The 22,703-nt window shown below is 48.1% G+C and overlaps 2 protein-coding genes across 2 annotated transcripts in view; both read left to right on the top strand.

Moving 5' to 3' along the window:
* The first annotated feature begins 3,382 nt into the window (after window positions 1-3,382).
* Window positions 3,383-4,268, top strand: LOC118828745 (40S ribosomal protein S2-like). Its single transcript, XM_036735590.1, has one exon. The coding sequence runs from the start codon at window positions 3,383-3,385 to the stop codon at window positions 4,220-4,222; it is 840 nt and encodes a 279-aa protein (XP_036591485.1). The 3' UTR covers window positions 4,223-4,268.
* Window positions 4,269-6,368: 2,100 nt separating this feature from the next.
* Window positions 6,369-22,703, top strand: part of SPTBN5 (spectrin beta, non-erythrocytic 5) — an 84,710-nt gene continuing 68,375 nt past the window's right edge. Inside the window, 13 exon segments of the mRNA XM_036736689.1 lie at window positions 6,369-6,479; window positions 7,021-7,188; window positions 9,571-9,687; window positions 10,788-10,945; window positions 12,166-12,394; window positions 13,145-13,776; window positions 15,674-15,812; window positions 16,697-16,929; window positions 17,714-17,867; window positions 19,672-19,872; window positions 20,297-20,521; window positions 21,545-21,613; window positions 22,497-22,516. Of these exon segments, the coding sequence (XP_036592584.1) occupies window positions 6,369-6,479; window positions 7,021-7,188; window positions 9,571-9,687; window positions 10,788-10,945; window positions 12,166-12,394; window positions 13,145-13,776; window positions 15,674-15,812; window positions 16,697-16,929; window positions 17,714-17,867; window positions 19,672-19,872; window positions 20,297-20,521; window positions 21,545-21,613; window positions 22,497-22,516 (2,456 nt within the window).

Genomic DNA, 22,703 nt, shown 5'->3' with positions numbered 1-22,703 from the left:
ATACCTGGAATGTCCCTCATGCCTCCTTACCTCTCCTTGTGAGTCTATGAGGCTGGATTTGAACTCAGCTCTTCCTGGCTCTTGGCACTGAGCTCTATCAGCTCCAGCCCCTGGGTGCCTCTAGTGGAAGCCTATGAAGATGAGTGGATTTTGAGGTGCCAAGTGGCATGTTCCAGTGGAGATCTGGTCAGGGTGATATAATCAGGAGGCATGAAATTGTGAACTTGTCTGCATGACGGAATGGAAGGAGGACTGGCTCTGTAGTCAGCAGAAAGATTTGACACTCACCTGTATGACTTTGGACAAATCGCCCTCCAAGAGCCACGATTTCCTCATCTGTAAAATGATGGGGTTGGGCTAGCTGGCCTCGGGGGTCCCTTCTACCTCTAGAGCTATGATCCCATGATCCCTTGGATGATGGGAGTACAGCAAGGTTCTGGAAGTGGCCATGGATAAGAAGAAGCCCATGGCTGCATCACTGTTGCATCACTGTCAGGAGGAGGCACGGGGGAAGGACTGGTTAGTGCCAGCCTTGGAGAGGGGGGCAAGACATGTGATGCCTTCAGGAGGAAGCTAATTTTTGGTTATACTTGGTCATTGTTTGGGCCCTGCTTGGCTCAGAGTGAATGTAAATATAAATTGTTTCTGTTTTGGCTGGAAAACCTGAAGGTCTGCCCCTCCTAGATTTTTTTTTGATTAGGTGAAAGAGGCCATTCTCTGCCTCCTTTCTTACCTAGCTTTAGTCACTGATTGGGCATTGCCTCAGTCAGACTGAGACTTGGGAGAGACCTTAGCTTAAAAAGGCCGAGGTCCCCTCACTGAATCCAGGGCCGTCTCCAATCATCCTGATCTATATCTGGCCACTGGACCCAGATGGCTCCAGAGGAGACAGTGAGGCTGGTGACTTTGCACAGCCCTCCCTCACTTAAATCCAGTTCACTTGCGTGTCATGGCATTGCTTCCCTGATGTCAGGTCCTCTTCAAGAATTTTCAGTTAGTAAAAGGAAGAAGGAATGTAGAGGTCAAGGATGAACAATAGAATAGGAGAAAAGAGGACATTCCAAAGGGCAGAGGAGATAAAGGGAGTGGAGGGTGGGCATACAGATGAGTATGCCCAGGGAAAGGGTTTTCACCTAGGCAGTAGGAAGTTCTGAAAGACAGAGATAAGGGGAGCCAAGGCTTGGGGTTTGCTAAAGCCATAGGGCAGAGGAGTATCAGTAGAAGCTGCTAGGTGACACAATAGATAGGTACCTGATAGCTGTGTGACTCTGGGCAAGTCATTTAAATTCAGCCTCAGTTTCCTCATCTGTAAAATGGAGATAATACTAATAATACTGTCAATTAGTAAGTATCTGCAGCAGAATTCAAACTCTTAAATCCAAGATTCTTTTCACCTCATCACCTAGCAGAATTAAGCAGTCTTTGGGACTGCCAGTGACTCCTCTCTCTTTTCACAGGGGCCACTTTTGTTTTGTCAGGGCCCCTAATTTCTGACTGATGAAGATTTTAGGAAACAGCTCTAATGAAAACTCCTTTCTAAGAGGTACAGAGGCATCCCACAGTATCTTAGGCAATCCCACCCAGAGCCAGATAACCTACAATCCTCCTTCATCTTGTTGAGACAGTCCCTAAAACTCTCAGGACCATGAAGCATCCAATCAAATTCTTTAATCCTTTTTTTAAAAATTTAAATCTGACTTTATTTTTAATTTATTAATTTATTTTTAGTTCACAAGATTCAGTTCCACAAGCTTTTGAGTTCCAAATTTTCTCCCCCTCCCTTTCCTCCCCCCTCCCCTCCCCAAGACAGCACGCATTCCAATATAGGCTCTACATATACGTTCACATTGAACATATTTTCACATTAGTCATATTGCAAAGAAGAATTATAACCAATGGAAGGAACCACAGGAAAGAAGAAACAAAACAAAAAAGAGAAAAAGAGAGCACATGGTATGCTTTGATCTGCATTCAGACTCCATAGCTCCTTCTCTGGATGTGGACAGCATTTTCCATCATGAGTCTTTTGGAATTGTCTTAGAACTTGTATTGCTGAGAAGAGTCAAGTCTGTCAAAGTTAGTCATCACACAATGTGGCTGTAACTGTGTACAATGTTCTCCTGGTTCTGCTCACTTCACTCAGCATCAGTTCATGTAAGTCTTTCCAGGTTTTTCTGAAGTCCACCTGCTCCTCATTTCTCATAGCACAGTAGTATTCCATTATATCCATATACCACAACTTGTTCAGCCATTCCCCAATTGATGGGCATCCCCTCGATTTCCAGTTCTTGGCCACCACAAAAAGAGCTGCTATGAATATTTTTGCACGTGTGGGTCCTTTTCCCATTTGTATGATGTCTTCGGGATACAGCCCTAGAAGTGGTTCAATTCTTTAATCTTACAGATGTGAAAACTAAGACCCAGAAATATAAAGAGACTTGTCCTAGGATCACAAAATAGTAAATAGCAGAATCAGGACCAGAATTCAGGCCTGCTGACTCCAAGTCCATTTTTTCTCTTCTCCATCACATTTTTGATAAAGGAAGGGGTGGCCCTATCTGTCTAGACTCCATTTCCCCCAGTTCTACCACTGACCCTCTCACCTCTGTCTACAAATGAGATAATCTTACAAAGTAGTGAGCTTTCCTGTAATTGGAATTATTCAAGCAACGGCTGGCTGCTCTGCCAAAAGCTCTAGAGACTAAATGATTGCTAAGGTCCCTCCCAAATCTGAAATTTGCCTATAATTCTATGACTTCCGACTTTGGGTCTTCTGGTCCTTTACAGATATAGATAGAGATAATAATCATAGCAACGACCTTAACAAATACAAACAAGTGATATAAAAATAAAATCTAAGCTATTTATATTTTGACACTTTGAAACATGTGTGGGCATTGCTATGGCTCGTAATCCTTCCAGGCCTTTTTTTCTCTGTAATCTCAATGACCGGCACAGTGGGAGGCATTTCAGACATTTTTCAGTCATTTCCAACTCTCCATGACCCCATTTGGGGTTTTCTTGGCAGAGATACTGGAGTAGTTTGCCATTTCCTTCTCCAGCTCATCTTACAGATGAGGAAACTGAGGCAAATAGGGTCACACAGCCAGTAAGTATCTGAGGCCAGATTTGAACTCAGGAAAATGAGTCTTCCTGACTCCAGGCCTGGCGCTCTATCCACTGTGCCACCTAGCAGCCCTGGGAGGCATAGGGTAGGTGTTTCATAAACACTTTTTAATTAACTGATAAATTGATCCTTATTCTGTTCAATTCTAGTCCATGTCTTTCCATCAAAATGTACAAATGGAAGGAAGATCTTTGTAAAAATCAAATAAAATTAATTTTTTAAAAAATGGATCGGGCTACTTCTAATGAACACCAAATGGCGGACAACGCCAGTGCTGCAGGAGGTGCGGGAGGCCCTGGGGGCCCCGGAGTCAGAGGTCGAGGTGGCTTCCGCGGTGACTTCGGCAGTGGGGGCCGAGGAGCCCAGGGAGGAAAGGCTGAAGACAAGGAGTGGGTTCCTGTCACCAAGCTGGGCCGCCTAGTCAAGGACATGAAGATCAAGTCTTTGGAAGAGATCTATCTTTTCTCGCTCCCGATCAAGGAGTCTGAGATCATAGATTTCTTCCTGGGATCTTCTTTGAAGGATGAGGTTCTGAAGATCATGCCTGTCCAGAAACAAACTAGAGCTGGACAACGTACTAGGTTCAAGGCTTTTGTGGCCATTGGTGACTACAATGGCCATGTTGGTCTGGGTGTCAAGTGCTCCAAGGAAGTGGCCACAGCTATTCGTGGTACTATCATTCTGGCCAAGCTGTCCATTGTTCCTGTGAGACGTGGCTACTGGGGGAACAAGATTGGCAAGCCTCACACAGTGCCCTGCAAGGTCACTGGGCGATGTGGATCGGTTCTGGTGCGCCTGATCCCCGCTCCTAGAGGTACTGGCATTGTCTCAGCTCCTGTGCCTAAGAAACTCCTGATGATGGCTGGAATTGATGACTGCTATACTTCTGCAAGAGGCTGTACTGCCACTCTGGGCAACTTTGCTAAAGCTACCTTTGATGCCATCTCCAAAACATACAGCTATCTAACCCCAGACCTGTGGAAGGAGACTGTGTTCACTAAGTCTCCCTATCAGGAATTCACCGACCATCTTGTGAAGACTCACACTCGAGTGTCTGTCCAGAAGACCCAGGCAGCTGCTGTGGCAACCACATAGATGTTTTTAATAAACAAATTGAACTATGCCTGCTAAAAAAAAATGGATTGGTATGTCAACCCATAGATTTTGATAAAAATATATGTTTCTTAAAAAATCATAACAATGACAGCGCATTAACTGTGTCCCCTTCTAGTCTCTGTTCCATCTGTGTACTTAGAAAGTTTTGTCCTCATTATTTCCATGTAGGCAGCGTGTGGGTTGTTTAAAATCTGCATTCTGAGTTCTGTCTCACTTCATGTCAGTATTTCCAAATTCTCCCTATTCATGTCATTTTGGGGGAAGAGCAATTATATTCCATCATAATTAACATTCCAAAATGTATTCAGTCATTCTCTGATCCTTGGACATTTAGGTTGATTCTTCTTGGGTCACAATTACAAATAAAGCAACTATGAATACTTCTATAAAGGCATGGCTTTTTTCCCCTTTTTAATAATATCTTAAGGTAGGAAGGTGGATTGGTTAGAGTGCTGGGTTTAGCTTCAGAAAAACCTGAGTTCAAATCCAGCCTCCCTGGGCAAGTCACTCAATAAGCCTCAAGCCGTCCCCCAGGATTGATCTACCAAGTCATAGACCTACTGAGGTTGCACTCTGTATTGGTGGAGGGAATTTCCACACCTGGAGTTGGTGAAGAAATGTGTTATTGAAGGGAGTACCCAGGCCAGATGTTCCCTATGCTGATGAACCTTAGTAACATCCCGGGATAGAGCCCTGGTCTCTGGCTTCTTTAATGGCTTTTGTCAGCACAGTCAGATAAGCTCACTTATTACACACCTGGAGTGAATTTGAAGGCCTTTGCAAAATGAGAGGAGTGGGCTGCCTGACTTCTAAGATCCTTTCTAGCTCTCGATCCCTATGAGCCCAGATGAGCCCCACAAGATGCTATGCTGGCTGACAGTGCCAGTCGTATTAGGTAGCATTTCCATTTGATGCCACCTCCTAGGGGTCTCTTTGCCCAGAATCCATCCCCCCTTTAGCCATCCGCCCCTGGAGCAAGGTAAAGAGGTGACTAATTCCCTTCTAGCATTTTCATGCCACCCTCTTTTCCTGCTGGCTGTGGGATGGGCAGGTGGGGGAACAATGCCGCCTGTGTCCTGCCTTTCTGCCAGTCTGGCTCAAGGGGAGGGACAATGGCCTGGCTTCAGCCCCGGACTCTCAGCTTTGGCTTGCCCTCCCTACCCAGCTGCTTCTCCAATCTGCCGAAAGATAACTCCTCAGACGGCCTTTCTCCCTTCTCCTGCCCAAGCCATCACAAGGTGAGGACCTGCTGTTCTATCCCTAACCCAGCCCCTCATCCCAACTCAAACCAGGGACCTATAACCAACTGTTGTGGCCATAGGGTGGGCATCAGGCTGGGAAAGGACTGAAAAGGACAGTCAGGTATCAGGACCTGGGTGCCAATACCATAGAGACCCTGCATGGGCCAAGGGAAAGCCTGAATGAGAGTGGGATGAAAGGGGTCTCTGGGACCTTCTAGGCCTGGGGTCCCCTAAGTAGATCAAAGTATTCTGATAAATCCCCATTCTAGTTCTTAATGCCACACACTCCTCTCTCTCCCATCTCTTTTCCTCATCTATAAAATGAGGCCTCAGTTTCCTCATCTGTGAAATGAAAGGGCTGGGCTAGATGGGGGGGTTAATCTTTGTTGCATGGATCATAGACCCTCTTGCAGTCTTAATCAAGCCTGTGGATCCCCTCTCAGAATCATGCTTTTAAATGCACAAAATCAAATACCTAGGATTACAGAGGAAACCAATTAGATCGAAATACAGTTATTAGAATATTAAAAATTCCAAGTTCATGGACTAGGTGAAGAACCTATAGATTAGATGACCTCTGAGGTCCCTTCCAGCTCTAAATCTATGACTTATTTATTTTATGATCATTTTCTGCAGTTTACAGGGATTCTTTTCAGAGAGGATTCCTTTCCCTAAAGCTTTGAGGAAATGAAAATTACCTTCTTCTTATTAAAAAGAATTCTTTTAAGAGGATGGGATCCCCTTTCCTGTGAATATGTCTGCCCCACCCTCCCTAGCACCTAAGATGGGAAGAGGGACCCCTCTAGTTCCCTTGGCAGAAGCAGTAAGATGGTGACCTTGCCCAAGATCACCAGGTGATGGGTCTCCCCAGCATAGTGCTCATCATGGACTCAGAGTATGAGCAAGGCCACGTCCGTACACTGCAGGCACAACACATGAGGATGCAAGAAAAAACCTTCACCAATTGGGTCAACAACATCTTTCACCACGGCAGGGTAAGTATTTCTGCCCCACCCCCAGCCGTGTCTATCTTTATCAATGGACCCCTCTTCTGCTTCTTGCTAGCTGTATGACCTTGAACAAATCACTTAATCTGCAGGAGGTTGTGGTCAAGTCAAAGGATCTGGATTTGAATCCTATTTCTCACATTATCTTCTGACCTTGGGCAATCCACTTTGTTTTCCTGTGCCTCAGTTTCCCTATCTGTAAAATGACAGAATTGCACTAGAAGGCTTCAGAGATCTGTTTCAGGTCTAGATCTGTGATCCTAGGACCCATGTTTCAAATCTGCTCCCTAGCCTCTGAAGCCCTGTGTCATCCATCCTGCCCCTTGGGATGCCCTCTTAGGGCCAATGCCCATTATACCCCCTCCTCTCCCCACAGGAATCCCAGCACTGCCATTGTGTATGTTTATTGGAGGGGAAGGGAACAAGGAGGCAGACAAACCTGCCCAGGGCCCACGATGCTCTGTGAGTCCCTGAAGCCAGAGAGAGAAAGGCTAGCCTAGGCTGACTCTCTCTGCTTCCCACTTCCCAGGCTGGCATTAAGATCCAGAATATGTACATTGAGCTGGGAGATGGCACCCACCTACTGAAGCTGCTTGAGCTCATCTCTGGGGAGGTGCTGCCCCCGCCCAACCGGGGACGAATGCGAGTGCATTTCCTGGAAAACAACAGCCGGGCTCTAGCCTTTGTGAGGTCCAAGGTGAGACCCCAGAAGCCCAGAGACTCAAGAGCGAGAGTGGCTGTGACTCCCTGAGCCCAGGGCAGTATCTAGCTCTGAGACTAGAAGGCAAAGAAAAATGGAGAACAGTGAGCATCAGGGCAATCCCACCCCACCCCCGCCTCAAAAACAAAGATGTGGCTTTGAGAATACTTCAAGTCAAATCAGAAAGGGGTAATTCAAATATAAATTGGAGTTTAGATTTGCTAATATCTTCTTGTTGTTGTTGTGTTTGTCCTTCATTCTCAAAGAGGACCGTGACATCCGGGAAATGGTGACATGACTGGCAGTTGACTTTGATTTGGGTGAGGGAGGGCTATGCAAGGTCACCAGCCTCACTTTCTCCTCCAGAGCCATCTGGGTCGAGTGGCCTGGTGAATACACCAGGGTGACTGGAGATGGCTCAGGATGCGATGGGAGACCCTGGCCCTTTCAGGCTAAGGTCTTTTCAGGTTCTCACTTAGAGTGAGGTGACACCCATTCAATGAATAGGTCTCTAAGAAGTTAATCAAGGGAAGGCCTCTTTAATCAAAACTCAAAAAAAGAAAAATGTCAAACTAGGAGGGGAAAACCCTCAGGGTTCCTGGCCAAAAGGGAAACCGTTACTCTTTGGTGTTAATATCTACTCTAAGAGAGAAGGCTTTGTCAAGAGAGCTTTTGGGCAATCCTGACAGCTGAATGCCAGATGTGTGACCTGTGTAATGCAGGAGTGAGGAAAAGAAATAGCGGCATGATGCTGAGTAAAGCCAAGAAGAGGACAATTATGATTATAATATAATACAATGCTTTAAAGTTTGCAAAGATGTATTACCTCATTTGGTCCTCACAACAATGCTTAGAGGTAAATAGTAGCCAAATTAGGTCAAGAAGGATTTATCAGGGCTTCCTACGTACTAGGCACTGGGCTAAGTGCTGGGATACAAATACAAGCAGAAAGACAGTGCCTGCCTTCAAGGAGCCTACCTTCTTCTAGGAGAAGACAACACATAAAGGGAAGCTCAAAAGAGGAGTGGCGAGGGGGAAGATGTGCACTGGGACATGGTAGAGAAAGGCCAGAGGGGCAGGAGTGAGGTCTGGAGAGGAATAAAGGCAGGGCTGGCCTGGGGAGTTTCCTTAAAATGGAAGATCTGAGAGGAAACAGCCAATTGGAGGAAGAGACCTGGGGACTGAAATGTGTTTCTGGGGTGAGAAATCTAGGGGTGAACTGAACTTCCAGGGTGAGGAGGCTGCTGTGACTGGGAGAACATCCTGGGAGTCAGTGGAACCTGGAGAGGCTATAATATCTGTTTTTACATATTAGGAAAATGGGATTTAGCTAGCTTAAGTGAGTTGCCCATGATCACACAGTAATTATTAGAATCAGGATTTGAATCCAAATCTTTCCTAATTCCAGGTCCAACTCTCTTTAAAAATGTTTAAATTTTCTTTTTTATTATGACTTTACCAGTCATCGACAGATATGTATCTTTCACTACGCAATGATCAAGATAGAGGATTGTCTATGACACTGTGGAATTCTGTCACCTACAGCTTTTTAAAAAGTATATATTAAATTTAACATAGTAGTAACAATATTGCCTCTTTTCTAGCTCTCCTTCTGTTGCGTAAAATGCTAGGACTTGTTTTAAAGAAACAAATCAGACACATGGTATGACTGGCTTCAGGGAATAGCTATTGGAAAAGACTGGAAAGGAAGAGAGGAGAAGGATTTGACTATGGACTATATGTCCAGGAATGAGATGGGGAGTGAGGGGAAGAAGGAGAGGGAGAGAGAAAGAAAAAGAGACAGACTAGAGACAGACAGACAAACAGACAGAGAAAGAGAGAGACAGAGACAGAGAAACATAGAAAGAGATGGAGAGAGAGGATAAGAATTTGGAACAGTACAAAGCATTTAATTAAGACCTTAAAACCATGTAAACAGTAATTGAGAACTAAAAAAAGTTTTGTTTGTTTTTTATTTAAAAAAAAAAGTTCTTTCTTCACAGCAACTTTGTGAGGCAGATGGGGCAAGTATTCCCATGTTAAAGATAAGAAAAGCAGTGCTTAGAGGATTACTTGTCCAAGATCTCATAGCTATTTAGGGTTAGAACCAGAGTTTTAACGCAGGTCTACCGACCCCAAAAATTACAGTTGTTTCCACTATATTTTGAGATGAAAAGAATGATGGGCAATAGGTAGGATTGGGCAATGAGGGTACAGGATTGGTGTGCCCCCCTTCAGTGACCAGGAGGAACCCAAAGACATTGGCCTAATACATGGATCCCCTAAGTTCTGAAAGCCCAATCAGTCTCCACGCCTCCTCCACCAACCCCCTCCCTTCAGGATCATCATGACTCCTCTTGCTGATAAATGACTCTACAGGTGCCAGTGCCCCTAATTGGTCCAGAGAACATCGTAGATGGGGACCAGACACTCATCCTTGGACTCATCTGGGTCATCATCCTGCGTTTCCAGATCTCTCACATTTCCCTGGACAAGGTACCACTCAGACCCAGTTCTCACTTTCCCCCAACTTCTCCTTTCCTGGCCTCCACCCTCCCGGTCACACCTCCCCTTTCTCCTTTTTGGACCTTATATGGACGTAGCCATTTCACAGCCTGATGATCGAATTATGGCGCCACTTTCTCCCTGGACCCCCAGACTCACTCAGGATTCTGCTCCTCACCTCTTGTGCCCCAGAGACAAAAGAGAAAAGAAGCACATGTTCACAGATGTTATTATTCAGGGGAGGATATATCTATTCTAAGTCAAGGCTTCTTTCTGTGGCTTATGAAGAAAACAGTTTTGACTGAGAACTAGATAACTAAGGGGTGAACCCTGTACCTTAGTTTTATCTACCTCATTTTGAGAGGCAGGGGCTAGGGAGTAAAAAGCTGGCCTTGGAGCCAGGAAGACCTGGTCTATGCCAGGAATTCAGCCAGGGTCTCAGCTCAAACAGAAAGGAAGAAATGTTTGAGGCGGCTAGGTGGCGGAGCAGATAGAGGGCAGGGCCTGTAGTTAGGAAGTGCTGAGTTCAAATCCTACCTTAGATACTAGCTGTGTGACCTTCAGCAAATACTTTAACCTCCCTCATGATCATGGGGATAATAATAGCTATCTTATAAGATTGTTAGAAGAACCAAGTGAGATGATAATAATGACTAATATTTTAATAGGGGCTAACTACGTGCAATGTGCTTTCACAATTATTTTCTCATTTGATCCCATTTTACAAGTGGGGAAATTGAGGCAAAGAAGCTAAGTGACTTTCCAGGGTCACATAGCTAATAAATGTCTGAGGCCAGATTGGAACTCAGGTTTCCTGATTCATTGCCAAGCACTGTATCCACTACATCACCAGCTGCCTTTAACATATATGTGATGTATGTACAGTGTATATATAGATATAGATAAATATAGATAGATGTAAAGTACTTTGTGACCCCTCAAGTTTTCATAGAAATCATATTATTAGTAATAGTATTAAAAAGTGTTCTCCGCCAAGCACAAGGTTGGGGGAGGGGGAAGAGAAGAAGGAGGCAGGCTCTGCCCCGAGGCCTGCTCCCCCTCCTCTGACCTCAGTTCTGTTCTTCTACCAGGAGGAATTTGGGGCCAGTGCCGCTCAGCTGTCTGCTAAGGAGGCATTGCTGGTCTGGTGCCAGCGGAAGACAGCTGGCTATCCCAACGTGAACATCACGGACTTCTCTCGTAGCTGGAGCGACGGGCTAGGCTTCAATGCCCTCATCCATGCCCACAGGTCAGAAAACGGGCACCCTGCTCTCCCGCTTTCTTTCCCCCTGCCCAACGTAGACCCGTGCCTCATTCTCAATGGACTCCAGGACCATCTTTAATTCCCTCAGTCGTAGGAGCAGGCACCCTAGGGCAAGGGGGAGGAGGGAAAGTATGCCTGGGAAAATGCCTGGCTGTCTTGGAGGGCTGGCTGTCCCTCCCCCACTTCCCTTGCTGCACAGTCTGGTCATTGGGTAGAGACTGGGCGTGGGAGCAGAGGCACAGGGTATGCGAGGCTAATAATAGCCGATGTTTATATAGTACTTTAAAATATTCTGAGCATCTTACAAACATTATCTCATTTGAGCCTCCCAATAATCCTTTGAGGTATGATCTGTAAAATGGGTTGAGTTTAGAGAGGGTTGAGTCACTTGTTCATGGTCATATAGGAAGTGTCAGAGATGAAAACGGAACCTGAATCTTCCCAGCTCCAAATGCAGCACTCTATCCACTGTGAAATGTGGGAACAGTTAGCCTAGAAGTCAGGGGCAGGGGCAGGGGGAGTGGGGATATGATCAGCGTCTGAGTTCCTGGCTCCCAGTTCAATCTTGTGGGCTAGCTCTGCCCTGGGCAACACTGTGAATCTGGCAACATCATCTTTAGCACAGACCTACCCACTTTTCTCAGTTTCTCCCTCATTGGGAAGCAAAGTTGTTGTGACCACTTGGCAAGTCGGGTCGCTAGGTGGCGCAGTGGATGGACTCTTTGTTGGATATGGGGTCAGGAAGACCTACCTGAGTACAAGCCTGGCTTCTAATACTTGACAGCTGTGTGACCCTGTTCTAGACACTTCACATCTCTCAGCCTCACTTTACTCATCTGCAAAATGGAGATCATAGTCACCTATCAAATAGCCCAGGGCTGTTGTGAAGCTCAAATGAAGTCACATATGTAAAGTGCTATAGAAATGTTAGCTGTTATTGTTTTATGGGAGGGATTCTTTTCAGGTATAAATGGATTAGATGACCTCCTAGGTCCCTTCCACCTCTGAAATTCTGTGATTCTGTGATAGAGTAACTTAACCCATACTTGGGTGGGCAGAGAGGCATATGCCCTGCTTGACAAATGGTAGGCTATTCTAGGCCCAGGTGAGTTCAGCTGGACCCTCTCCATCATCTTCGGGTCCCCCTTCTCGGGCCCTGGCGTTCGTCATTCCCTAGATCACAATCTCCTGCCGACCTCCCACAGGCCTGACCTGATCAGGTACAGCTCCCTGCGGCCAGAACACCCCCTGCACAACCTGGAGAATGCTTTCGAAGTGGCCCACAGAGATCTGGGCATCTCCAGGCTGCTTGACCCCGAGGACGTGGCTGTTCCGCAGCCTGAGGAGCGCTCCATCATGACCTATATCTCTCTCTACTATCACTATTTCTTCCACCTACACCAGGGACAGACTGTCCAGAAGAGAGTGGCCAAGGTCAGTGTGGAAGATGACTATAGGAAATGGGGGGGGGCAGGGGATTGCTCAACTGTGCCCTTCCCTCTCCCCCTCCCCCCTTCACACTTCCTCCCCAGCCCTGAGCTCACTAATTCCCCTAAGAGGATTGCCAGACAGTACCCTGGCAGAAAGTAAAAGGGAGAGTCAGCAAGGGCAGGGTTCGGGCTTCGGGGTGAGGGGAGAAGGGGAGAAGGGGAAAGCCCAACCCTGAACAGAAACCATGAATCTTTTTGGTCCCATCAGCTGCTGGGGGCGGTGGCGGAGCCTGAGGCCTGGGGCTGCTATCGTCAGGGTGGGTGTCCCTTGGGGGACATTCAAGCCAGTGGCCTTGAGCCTCTGGAGGAGGGGAGGGGACAGAACAGAGAGAAGTGGGGCACAGAATCTAGATGGGCAGTGGAAGGATCAGGGATCCCACCCTCCACAGCTGAGGAAGAAGGCAGGGCCAAATCCATTTCCCTCCCTTCCCAGCTGCCCTCCCTGTGCCTGAGTGAGGGTAGTGGTAGGTGATCTTGTAGGACAATCGGGCATCTGGTTTGTGGGGCAGGCAACGTTTTAAAAAATGTTTCCATTGCAAGAGTAAGAGAAAGCCACTTTGTGGCCACTGGGGGTACTCATATGGTCCTCACTGCAGAGCTGAGCCATCCTGCAGGGGACAGCTTGCCTCAGCTCTCAGCCACCCCCCCCACCCCACCCCATTAATTCCTGACTTTCTCCTTCCTGCTGTCCCAGATCCTGCAGCAGCTACAAGAGACAGCCAAGTTACAGGCTCAGTACGAGCAGCTAGTGTCAGACCTGCTGGGCTGGATCACCGAGCGGGTGGCCCAGCTGGAGCAGCGACATTTCCCCGACACCCTGCCCGCCATGCGTCAGCTGCTGGCCGCCTTTGCCACCTTCCGCAAGGAGGAGAAGCCCCCTCGGCTAGAGCAGCGAGGGGAAGCCGAGGCGCTGCTGTTCCGCCTGAGCACTGCCCTCCGAGCCCAGAACCGCCGGCCTTTCCAGCCCCCAGAGGGCCTGGGGCCCGGGGAGCTGGCCAGGCGCTGGGCAGGGCTGGAGAGGGCTGAGGCCTGTCGGGAGCAGGCCCTACAGGAGCAGCTGCTGAGGCTGGAGAGGCTGGAGACGCTGGCCCGACGCTTCCTGCGCAAGGCTGCCCTCCGGGAGAGCTTCCTGGTGGACACGGAGCAGGTGCTGAACCAGCTGGGCACCTGGGTGCCCAGCTCTGCCCTACTGAGCGCTGCTGTCCAGAAGCTGGGGTCACTGGAGGCAGATGTGCTGCCCCAGGAGGGCCGCTTCCAGGCCTTGGCTGAGATCGCCTCCTTCCTGGAGCAGGAACGCTATCATGGCTGGGCAGATGTGGCCCAAAGGTGAGGGTCCTTTTCTAACAGAAACTCCCCCTTTCCCCAGCCCACTTCACCCTAATTCCATCCCAAGCTCCCTGACCTCCCCAGTCCTCAGGGCCTCCCTCTCTGGCCCCCGCAAGATCACAGGGGAGGCCTCCCCAAACACTCACCAGTCATTTCTAACAGATGGCTAGGAAAACTCCCTTAGAAATATCTCTTAGGGATGCCTGAAATTCATACTCACTCAGCAGCTGTCTCATCCAACACATACCATGAGGGAATCCTCAGGATAGGATACCATGACTCTTTCACCATTAACAACTCATTCCTTTGACATTCGCACCTACCCTCTAGGTCAACTCTCTTTAAATTAAAATACCTCTGAAAGGAGGTAATCCTTCTTATACCTCCGTGTGAATATAAGCTTCTTATACCTCCGTGTGAATGTTTCATTAGAACAGAGACTGCCAACATGAGGGCCTGAGTCTCTTGTCTTAGAAGGAGAGTTTTTACCTTTTTTATGTCATGTGCCCCTCGAGTAGTCTGATGAAGCAAGCCTGTGGACCCTTCTCAATGATAGCTAACTAATAATAGAAGCTAACATTTATGTAGTGCTTACTGTATGGCAGGCACCGTGGTGAGCATTTTACAATCATTATCTCATCTGATCCTCATAACTACCCTGGGAGGTAGGTGCTGTTATTGGCTTCATTTTACAGGTGAGGAAACTGAGGCAAACAGGGTTAAGCAACTTGCAAGTTCTACAAAATAAAATACATAAAAATACGAAGGATATAAATTACATTAAAGTACAGTTATCAAGATATTTTTAAAAATCAAGTTCACAGACCTCAGGTTATGAACCTCCTGCCTTAGAGGAAGGGCGTATTTGGTGAAAAGGCCCAGAAAAGAGGGCCTAGGACACAGGACAGATTGTATCCATGATGGCTAGGACCACTCTGCCTCTGGATGAGATTCTTCAACACACACCAGCTGACAAATAAGAATCCCAAGGCAGGGGTAGACCAGTAGGAACTCTGTCTACATTGTCTAATCCATCCCTGATCTCATCTCTGGTGTAGTGAATGAATGAATGAATGAATGAATGAATAAGTCAATGAAAGAAAGGAAAAAAACAGTTATTAAAGGCTTACTATATGCTAAGCCATGAGTAAATTTAAAAAAAAAAGCAGAAATCAGCCCTGTCCTCATATCTAATTAGGAGAACATAGCACATATAGGTGATTGGTGGCCAGGGAAGGGCATTTTTGGTTTGGAAAGTTACAGGTTTGGTGATAAGGCAGCCAAGAAGTACATCCTTTCCAGGAAGTGGCAGTACAGGTTTGCTTGTGGTTCCAGAATTGGAAGGGGATGGGATGGAGTAGGGGGTTCACCACTTAGGTGAAGGGAGCACTGAAAAGTAAAGTTATTGCTTGACTACACCTGAAATAAGTGGGCCGGGTGAGACCCTCATCAGTTGGGACAGCTAGGACCCCAGAGAGGAGTTTTGGAGTTGATAGAATTAAGACGTCCAGGGCATGAGGCAAGATGACAGGTGAGCAAATGACCCAGGTGGAAAAAGAAAGCATTTGGTCTGGGGGGTTTAGGGGAGGGGGAAATGACCTGAGGTTGGGATCCCAGTTTTGTTACTGCTGTGTGACCTCAGTCAAATTACTTAACCTCTCTGGGCCTTGGGTTCCTAAGGACTCATCTGATTCTGATGCTCGATTTATAGACGAGGGCTTGACGCAGCCATTGCAAGGGACACAAAATCAGGGGTGAAGTTCCTCTGACTTTGGGGTGGCCATTCCCGGAGTCCCTGGGGCTACCAGCAGACCACACCAAGCCCTCTCCACTCCTCTACCTAGCTCTGAGCCCAGATGGCTTCCTCTTACCCCCTTCCCTCCTGTATCTTCTCCAGGCAGAAGGCGATCTCTCAGCGCTGGGAGCAGCTCCTAGGAGGGCTTCGCGAAAAGAGGGAGCATCTGGCAAGCTCTCAGGTGGCGTTGGGGCTTCTTCAAGAGGTCGATGCTGCTGATGAAGAGCTGAAAGAGCTACAGGTCACATCCAAGGAACACGGCCCATTGGGTCTGTGGTATTTGGGCAGCTAGGTGGCGCTGTGGATACAGTGCCAGGCCTGGAATCAGGAAGACCTGAATTCAAATCCAGCCTCAGGCACTTACTAGCTTGATGACCCTGAGCGGGTCACTTATCCCCATTTGCCTCAGTTTCCTCATCTGTAAAATGAGCCGGAGAAGGAAATGGCAAACCATTCCAGTATCATTGCCAAGAAAACCCCCAAATGGGCCACAGAGTCAGACATGACTGAAAATAACTAAACAACAAAATTTAGGGCCCTGAATTAAGAGACGGGAAGACCAGAGTTCAAAACCTTTCTCAGACACTTACCAGCTATGAAACCCTAAGCAAGTCATGTAATCATGCTGTGCTGTTTCCTCATCTGTAAAATGGCTGTAACCATAGGACCTACCTAATAATAGGTTTGCTGTAAGGATCAATTGAGGTAATATATGTAAAGTACCTTGCAAATCTTAATATAATATACAGGGTGTGCCAAAGGTCTAATAAAGTTTAAAATCTCAAACCCTAATAAATGCATAAGAATACTAATATCGTATCTAAACCAAAAATAAGAAATATCAATCAAAGCTAATAAAGCTTTAAAAACAGCAGTAAGACTTTTAGAATACCCCGAATAAGTATTGGCTTTGGTATTCCATTATTAGTATCATTAGAATGCCCCAAGAGCCCAGGATATCACCCTGGGTGTGGTGCTATGGCAGCATTGGCCCCAGGGGCACTCACTGGTCCTCGCTCCAGTATGGGGTGCATCACCTAGCCAAGGCACTGACCCCTGGGGGCAGAGGTTGGGGCAGAGGGCCCCTCCATAGGCGCAGCACTGACCATGGTTCTCCGGCCCCAGGTGCTGGCAAGTTCGGCGGTCTGCGGGCAGCATCTAGCAGAGGTGGTGGAGCTTCTGCAGAGACACGAGCTGCTGGAGGCACGAGTCTCCTCCCAGAGTGCCCTTGTGAGCCACCTTGTCCAAAGGACCACACAGCTGAGCACCGTTGCAGGCACGCACCTGGATGGGCTGCAGATCCGAGCCTGGGGCTTGTCACAGATCTACCAGAGCGTGATTTTACTCGTTAGAGCCCGGTGAGAACCATTCTCCACCCCTCCCCTGTTAAAGACCTTAGCTTGAAAAGGCTAGGGTCTCTCATTGCATTCTGGGCCATCTCCAGTCATCCTGATCAACATCTGGCCACTGGACCCAGATGGCTCCGGAGGAGAGAGTGAGGCTGGTGACTCTGCACAACCCTCCCTCACTTCAATCCAATTCATTTGCAAGTCATGGCTTCACCTCCCTGATGTCATGGTCCTCTTCTGGAGCAAAGGATAAACAACCCCACCCTGACACGGTTCTTGACCAACTCCCTCATGTCTCATCTAAAGCTGGTCTGGGACTCTGAGGAACACGCCACCCTGCTCACACCAATGTCAATGCCCTAAGCATCTCTCCCTCGACTCTCTCTGCTCCCCCTGGTACTTCCCTCCCTGTCTCCAAGGGCTTCAACAAGACAGGCGACCTTTCTGAGGGCAGGTGGCACTGCTCCGTCCACATACGGGGCTCCATTCTCTCTATTGGTAGCTAGGTGGCACAGTGGCTAGCGCTCTAGACTCAGAGTCAGAAAGACCTGAGTTCAAATTCTTCCTCAGACACTTACTAGTGGTGTGACCCCGGACAAGCTCTTTAACCTCTCTCTATCTCAGGTGGCTCATCTATAAAATGAGATAATCATAAACCCTAACTTCCAATTACACATGAAGTGTTCTACAAACCTTAGAATGTTATCTCTTAAATGTTAGTTATTATCATTGTGGTTACTGTTATCACTACGACTGCTGCCTCCTAAGCCCCCTGGCCTGGCCTTTCTCCCAGGCGGGCCCTGCTGGAACAGGCCCTGCAGCAGGCTGAGTTCCTGAACAGCTGTGAGGAAGAGGAGTCCTGGCTCAGAGAGAGGATACAACTAACTCAGGCGGCGTCCTTGGGCCGGAACCTGGGACACATCACAGCGACTCTATGGAAATATAAGGTGCTTGCACCAACCTCTACCCATGGTGCCCTGCACTTCCTTAATCTCCCCTCTTATGTCTGTATCCCCCTTCCCTCTCTTCTCGTCCCACTGTGGACCCTCTCCCTCCTTTCACCTTCCTTTTCTTCCTGCCTCCATCCCTTTCCAGCTGGGTCATCCCTTGTCCCTCACGCCTCTGTCCCATGAAAGGCAGTAAGTTCAAGGTTCACCTGAGATAGTAGCTGTGTGACCCTGGATAAGCCACCCTACTTCTCTGTGCCTCAGTTTACTCATCTGTAAAATTGTGGTAATAATAAATAGCAGATACCTCACAAAGGTGTGAGGGTCAAATGAGGCAAAGAGAATGTAACCCTTGTCCTAAGGCCCATTGATATGGGACTCTGTCCTCACTGATGGAGAAGAATGCCTTGCCCTGTGTGAGGGGCGGGGCAGAGTTGGAGAAAAAGAGAGACAAACAGAGAGGGATGGAGGGAAGAAGGAGAGAGAGAAAAAGAGAGAGAGAGGGAGAGAGAGAGAAGGAAGAGGAGGAGGAAGAGAGAGAGAGAGAGAGGCAGAGAGAGAGAGAGAGAAAGCCCTTCAGTTCTTGGCCAGTCCCTTTGGGACTCCTCAAACTTCAGGGATCTCCAAGTGTTGAGTCACTTTGGCTGCTTCTGGTTTCCAGCTGCTAGAGAGAAGAAAGAAGAGGCCAACCCCCCTTCAGGTTGCTTGAAGGAAAAGAAAAGACTATGGGGAGACATGAGAGGAGCTGGCTACATGCTATAGTCCGTGAGCAGTTTCTCTCTCTTGGTTGAGCTGCTGTTATCCTGATCCCTATAGGAAGGCTTGTTCGCTCTGTATTGTCTGGAATGTATTTTCCTATGTTTTTCAGTCATTTCAGTCACTTCAGACTCTCCGTGACCCCATTTGGGGTTTTCTTGGCAAAGATACAGGAGTGGTTGGCCATTTTCTTCTCTGGTTCATTTTACAGATGAGGAAACTGAGACTAACAGGTTAAGTGACTTGCCAAGGATCACACAGCCAATAAGTGTCTGAGGTCAGATTTGAATTCAAGTCTTCCTTCATCCAGATCTGATGCTCTATCTACTGCACCACCTAGCTGCCCCTATACCTTCTCTGATTTCTGTTTTACTATGATTTGGATAAATGGATTTCTTTGCTATTTACTGTGTGTCCATTATTTGATGGGAAAGGAGTCAAACTCTGGATACGGAGCTTGGAGTCTCCTTCCCCCCAATAATGACAGAGTTATTAGAAGTTGGATTGAACCTGATCATATTATCCCCAAGCTACCGATATTTAAGGGAGCAAATAGATAGAATTCGAGCCCTGTAGCCCCTCTCTCTGAGGAGAGCAGACCCCCAGCTTCCACACTCAACTTCCTGCTTCAACTCTGGAAGAAGGGTGGTGGGGAAGAGACTAGGGATGTCTTTTCTGTCTCCCTTCACGCCGAGTGTGGACAGCCTTCCCTACACACGTTGCAAACCTTAAGTTGCTATGTGGGTACAAATTGTTGTAAGTACTAGTTATTATAAGAATAATGATACCTGCTAGCATGAAAACAGCGCTTTAAAGTTTGCAAGGTGTTTTACACGATCTCATTTGCTTCTCACACCACCCTTGAGGCTGGTGCTCGTTATTCAAATTTCACACATGAGCGCTTAAATGTGAGATCTTCCAAGGGTCATGATTAGTAGCAGTATTTTCCCCCTCCCCTGCCAGACCCTCATTTCTTCTCCTTCCTCCCTCCCTCCCCCATTATATCACCTGACTTTTCATTCCTGGGTTGTCTCTTCTACTTGGTCAGGCCCTGGAGACTGAAGTCAGCTCCCACCAAGCAGTGTGCGTGGAAATCACAAGGAAGGCAAAGGAGCTGAACCCCCAGGGCCACCCAGGCCAGCCAGACCCACGGGAGCGAGCAGAGGCCATCCACAGCCAGTGGCAGCACCTCCGGGACAAGATGGCAAAGCTCCTGGCCCGTCTCCAGGCTGCCCTGCTCATCAAGCAGGTACAAGGCTTTGCAGAAAGGATGGGAAGGGTGGGAGCCATGGATCTTTCTCAATTGCTGTCCTCCAATCCAAGCTGTCGCTAGGAATTCTTGTACCAGAGGAAATTGTATTTGGGGTGCATTGAATAGAGAATAGTCAACCTCAGGTGCAGTCCAGGTGAGGGGGCAAGCACCCATCAGTGTGGCTAACAGTGCCAGACCTGCCAGTTCCAAGGAGGAGGTATAGAGGTGAGAAAAGAAAGACCTTAGGGAAAAGGTCACTATGGCAGAAGGACCCCGGGGCTAACATCCTCCTGCAAGGCAAAAACACAAAAGCAGGTGGGCCCCTGGGAAAAGAACTATTCCACAGTAAGGAAGCACGTCTTCCATGTTGGTGGCCTGGAGCCAATCTCTCCCTCCATCTTTTGGGTTCCCCCCACCCTAGTATTTTGCAGATGTGAGCGAGGTAGAATTGTGGCTTCAGGAGCAGCAGTCCCTGTTGGCCAGCGAGGACTACGGGAAGGACGGGGCTGGCCTGGCAGTCCTGCTCCAGCGTCACCAGCGACTGGAGCGAGAAGTGTGGGCCTGTGGGCTGGAGGTGAGGCGGCTGGAGGAGCAGGCACAGACTGCGGCCACCCAAGCCCCACTTATGGTAATCAACCTGGCATTGGTGAGATGGGAGAGGAGGGGAGAGGAGGGGAGAGGAGGGGAGAGGAGGGGAGGGAAGAGGAGGGGAGGGGAGAGGAGGGGAGGGGAGGGAAGGGGAAGGAGAGGGGAAGAAAGGCAGGAGAGGGAAGTGAGGAGGGGAGGCCTCTCCACAGGTTTCAGCCCAGGAGGAAGTGGTGAGTCACAAGAAGCCTATCTGGAGGTCTGATCAGAGCTATCCCCTCCTCCAGGTGGAGAGCCAGGAAGGCTGGAGTCAGGTGGATGAAGATGGAGCTAGGAAGTCCCAGGGCTGGACACAGAACTCATCAGCTTCAGCAGTGGCTGGCCATCAGCTCTGGGTCAGGATGCGTTTCACATACAGAGGTACCCCGGGTTGAAGAATGGGCCCTGAGGGTACTATGGGCTCCTTCCCTATCTGATCAGAAAAGTATGGGTGGAAAAACAGCCTCCCCTCTAACCCCTCTGCCTGACCCTGCCTAAGGCCCCACATGTCTCTGCTGCCCCTGGAGCTTGGGAGAGGGTGGGGTGGGGGTTGGGGTTAGACCTCTGGAGACTAGAAAAGTATGATGTCTCCCATGGTTCCAATGAAGCTGCTAACCCATCTCTCACACTACCTCAGGGCAAAAACCTGACCGGGATGTTTCCCCCATCCTTAGAAATGCTCATCCCCAACTTCCTTCAAGATTCGATTCAAGCACCACTTCCCACTACGCCTATCTTCATCCACTCCCTACCCCCAGCTACTATCTATCAATCAACATTGATTAAGTGCCTGTTATGTGCCAGGCCGTGTGGCACGGGCTGGGGATACTCCCCCAACTCCAATCGCTTGGCATTTATTTTGCAACTTTTTTGTACACGTGTTGTTTCTCCGGTAGAATCGAAAGCCCACCAGGGGCAGTGCATATCTCATTTTTGTCTTCATCTCCCCCCTATTTAGCACAGTGTGTGGCACATGGTAGGTACTTAATATATTCTTATTGTTTGGTTGATTAATATCCACTGAGGAGACTGAGGCAGCCATAAGCTCCCAAGCCCTAACTAAGAGAGACTGTGATCTCCAGGGCAAAGACCATATACGCAACACTCGTGCTATGTTTGCTCGTTTCAGCACCCAGTTCTGTGTTAGTTACATAGCCAGGGTTCAAAAAATACTTACTGATTATTTGATTGATTAAAAGAGGGGCTACTGACTCTCAGCTTCCACTCCCCTGTCCACCCCATGCTGTTCTCAGAACACTTCTCTCTACAGGGGAGAACCTCACCTGGACCCGGGGAGATATCCTGGAGCTGGTTGCCAAGACAGGTCCTTCCACTTGGAAACTGAAGGACCCAGAAGGTTGTCAGGCAGAAGTGCCAATAAGCTATGTCACAGAACTTGAACCTCCCCAGGTATGGCTTCAGAAGCCACATTCTGTGCACAAATACCCATAGTCAAGCCAAGAGAATTCCCCTTTTGGCCATTTCTAGAAATGTATGCCTCACAAAATGAGGTTGGGGGGTTTTGTTTGTTTTTGAGATGGGGCCTCCTTATCTGGCCCAGACTAGAAATACAGGGGCTACTCATGGGCTCATTTTGACTGCTGATGGGCACCAGGGCTTGGACACGCTCTTCTTTCATGGCTCATGCCCATACTGGGAAGACTGAGGCTGGTAGATCACTTGAGCTCAGGATTCTGAGCTGCAGCAAGGCTAAAGCCCATCTGGTCAGTCTGCTCTAAGTCTGGCACCAATATGGCGAGTCCTCAGAAACCAGACCATCTGGCTGCTTAAGGACGTGCCAATCAGCAGTAGGATTAGGTCCATGAGTTCTGGACTGGACCAGAGAAGGAGGCCCGGTCTCAAAAAAAAAAAAAACAAACCAAAAAAACCCAACCCAACCTCATTCTGAGAGATAAATTTCTAGCATGGCATAAGAGGGGATTTGCTTGTTTGACTATGGGCATTTGTTTTCTTTTTTCCTTTTGTTCAATTGGGAGAGAGGGGTGGGGGAGGCTTGTTAATTGAAAACAAATTAAATTAATTTTAAAAAAAGACTGGCATTCTATCTACTAAACACACACTCACACATGAAACTTCATTTTTCTGGGGAAGCTGGTCACTGGTCACATTAGTCCTCTGTCATCACAGGTGACATCACTAATGAGTCCCTTATGTGAAAGACCAAGGAACCAGGGAAACAAGCA

The sequence above is a fragment of the Trichosurus vulpecula genome, chromosome 8 (assembly GCF_011100635.1).
Source record: "Trichosurus vulpecula isolate mTriVul1 chromosome 8, mTriVul1.pri, whole genome shotgun sequence".
Classification (NCBI taxonomy): Eukaryota; Metazoa; Chordata; class Mammalia; order Diprotodontia; family Phalangeridae; genus Trichosurus; species Trichosurus vulpecula.
This window is presented reverse-complemented; position numbering and strand designations above follow the sequence as displayed.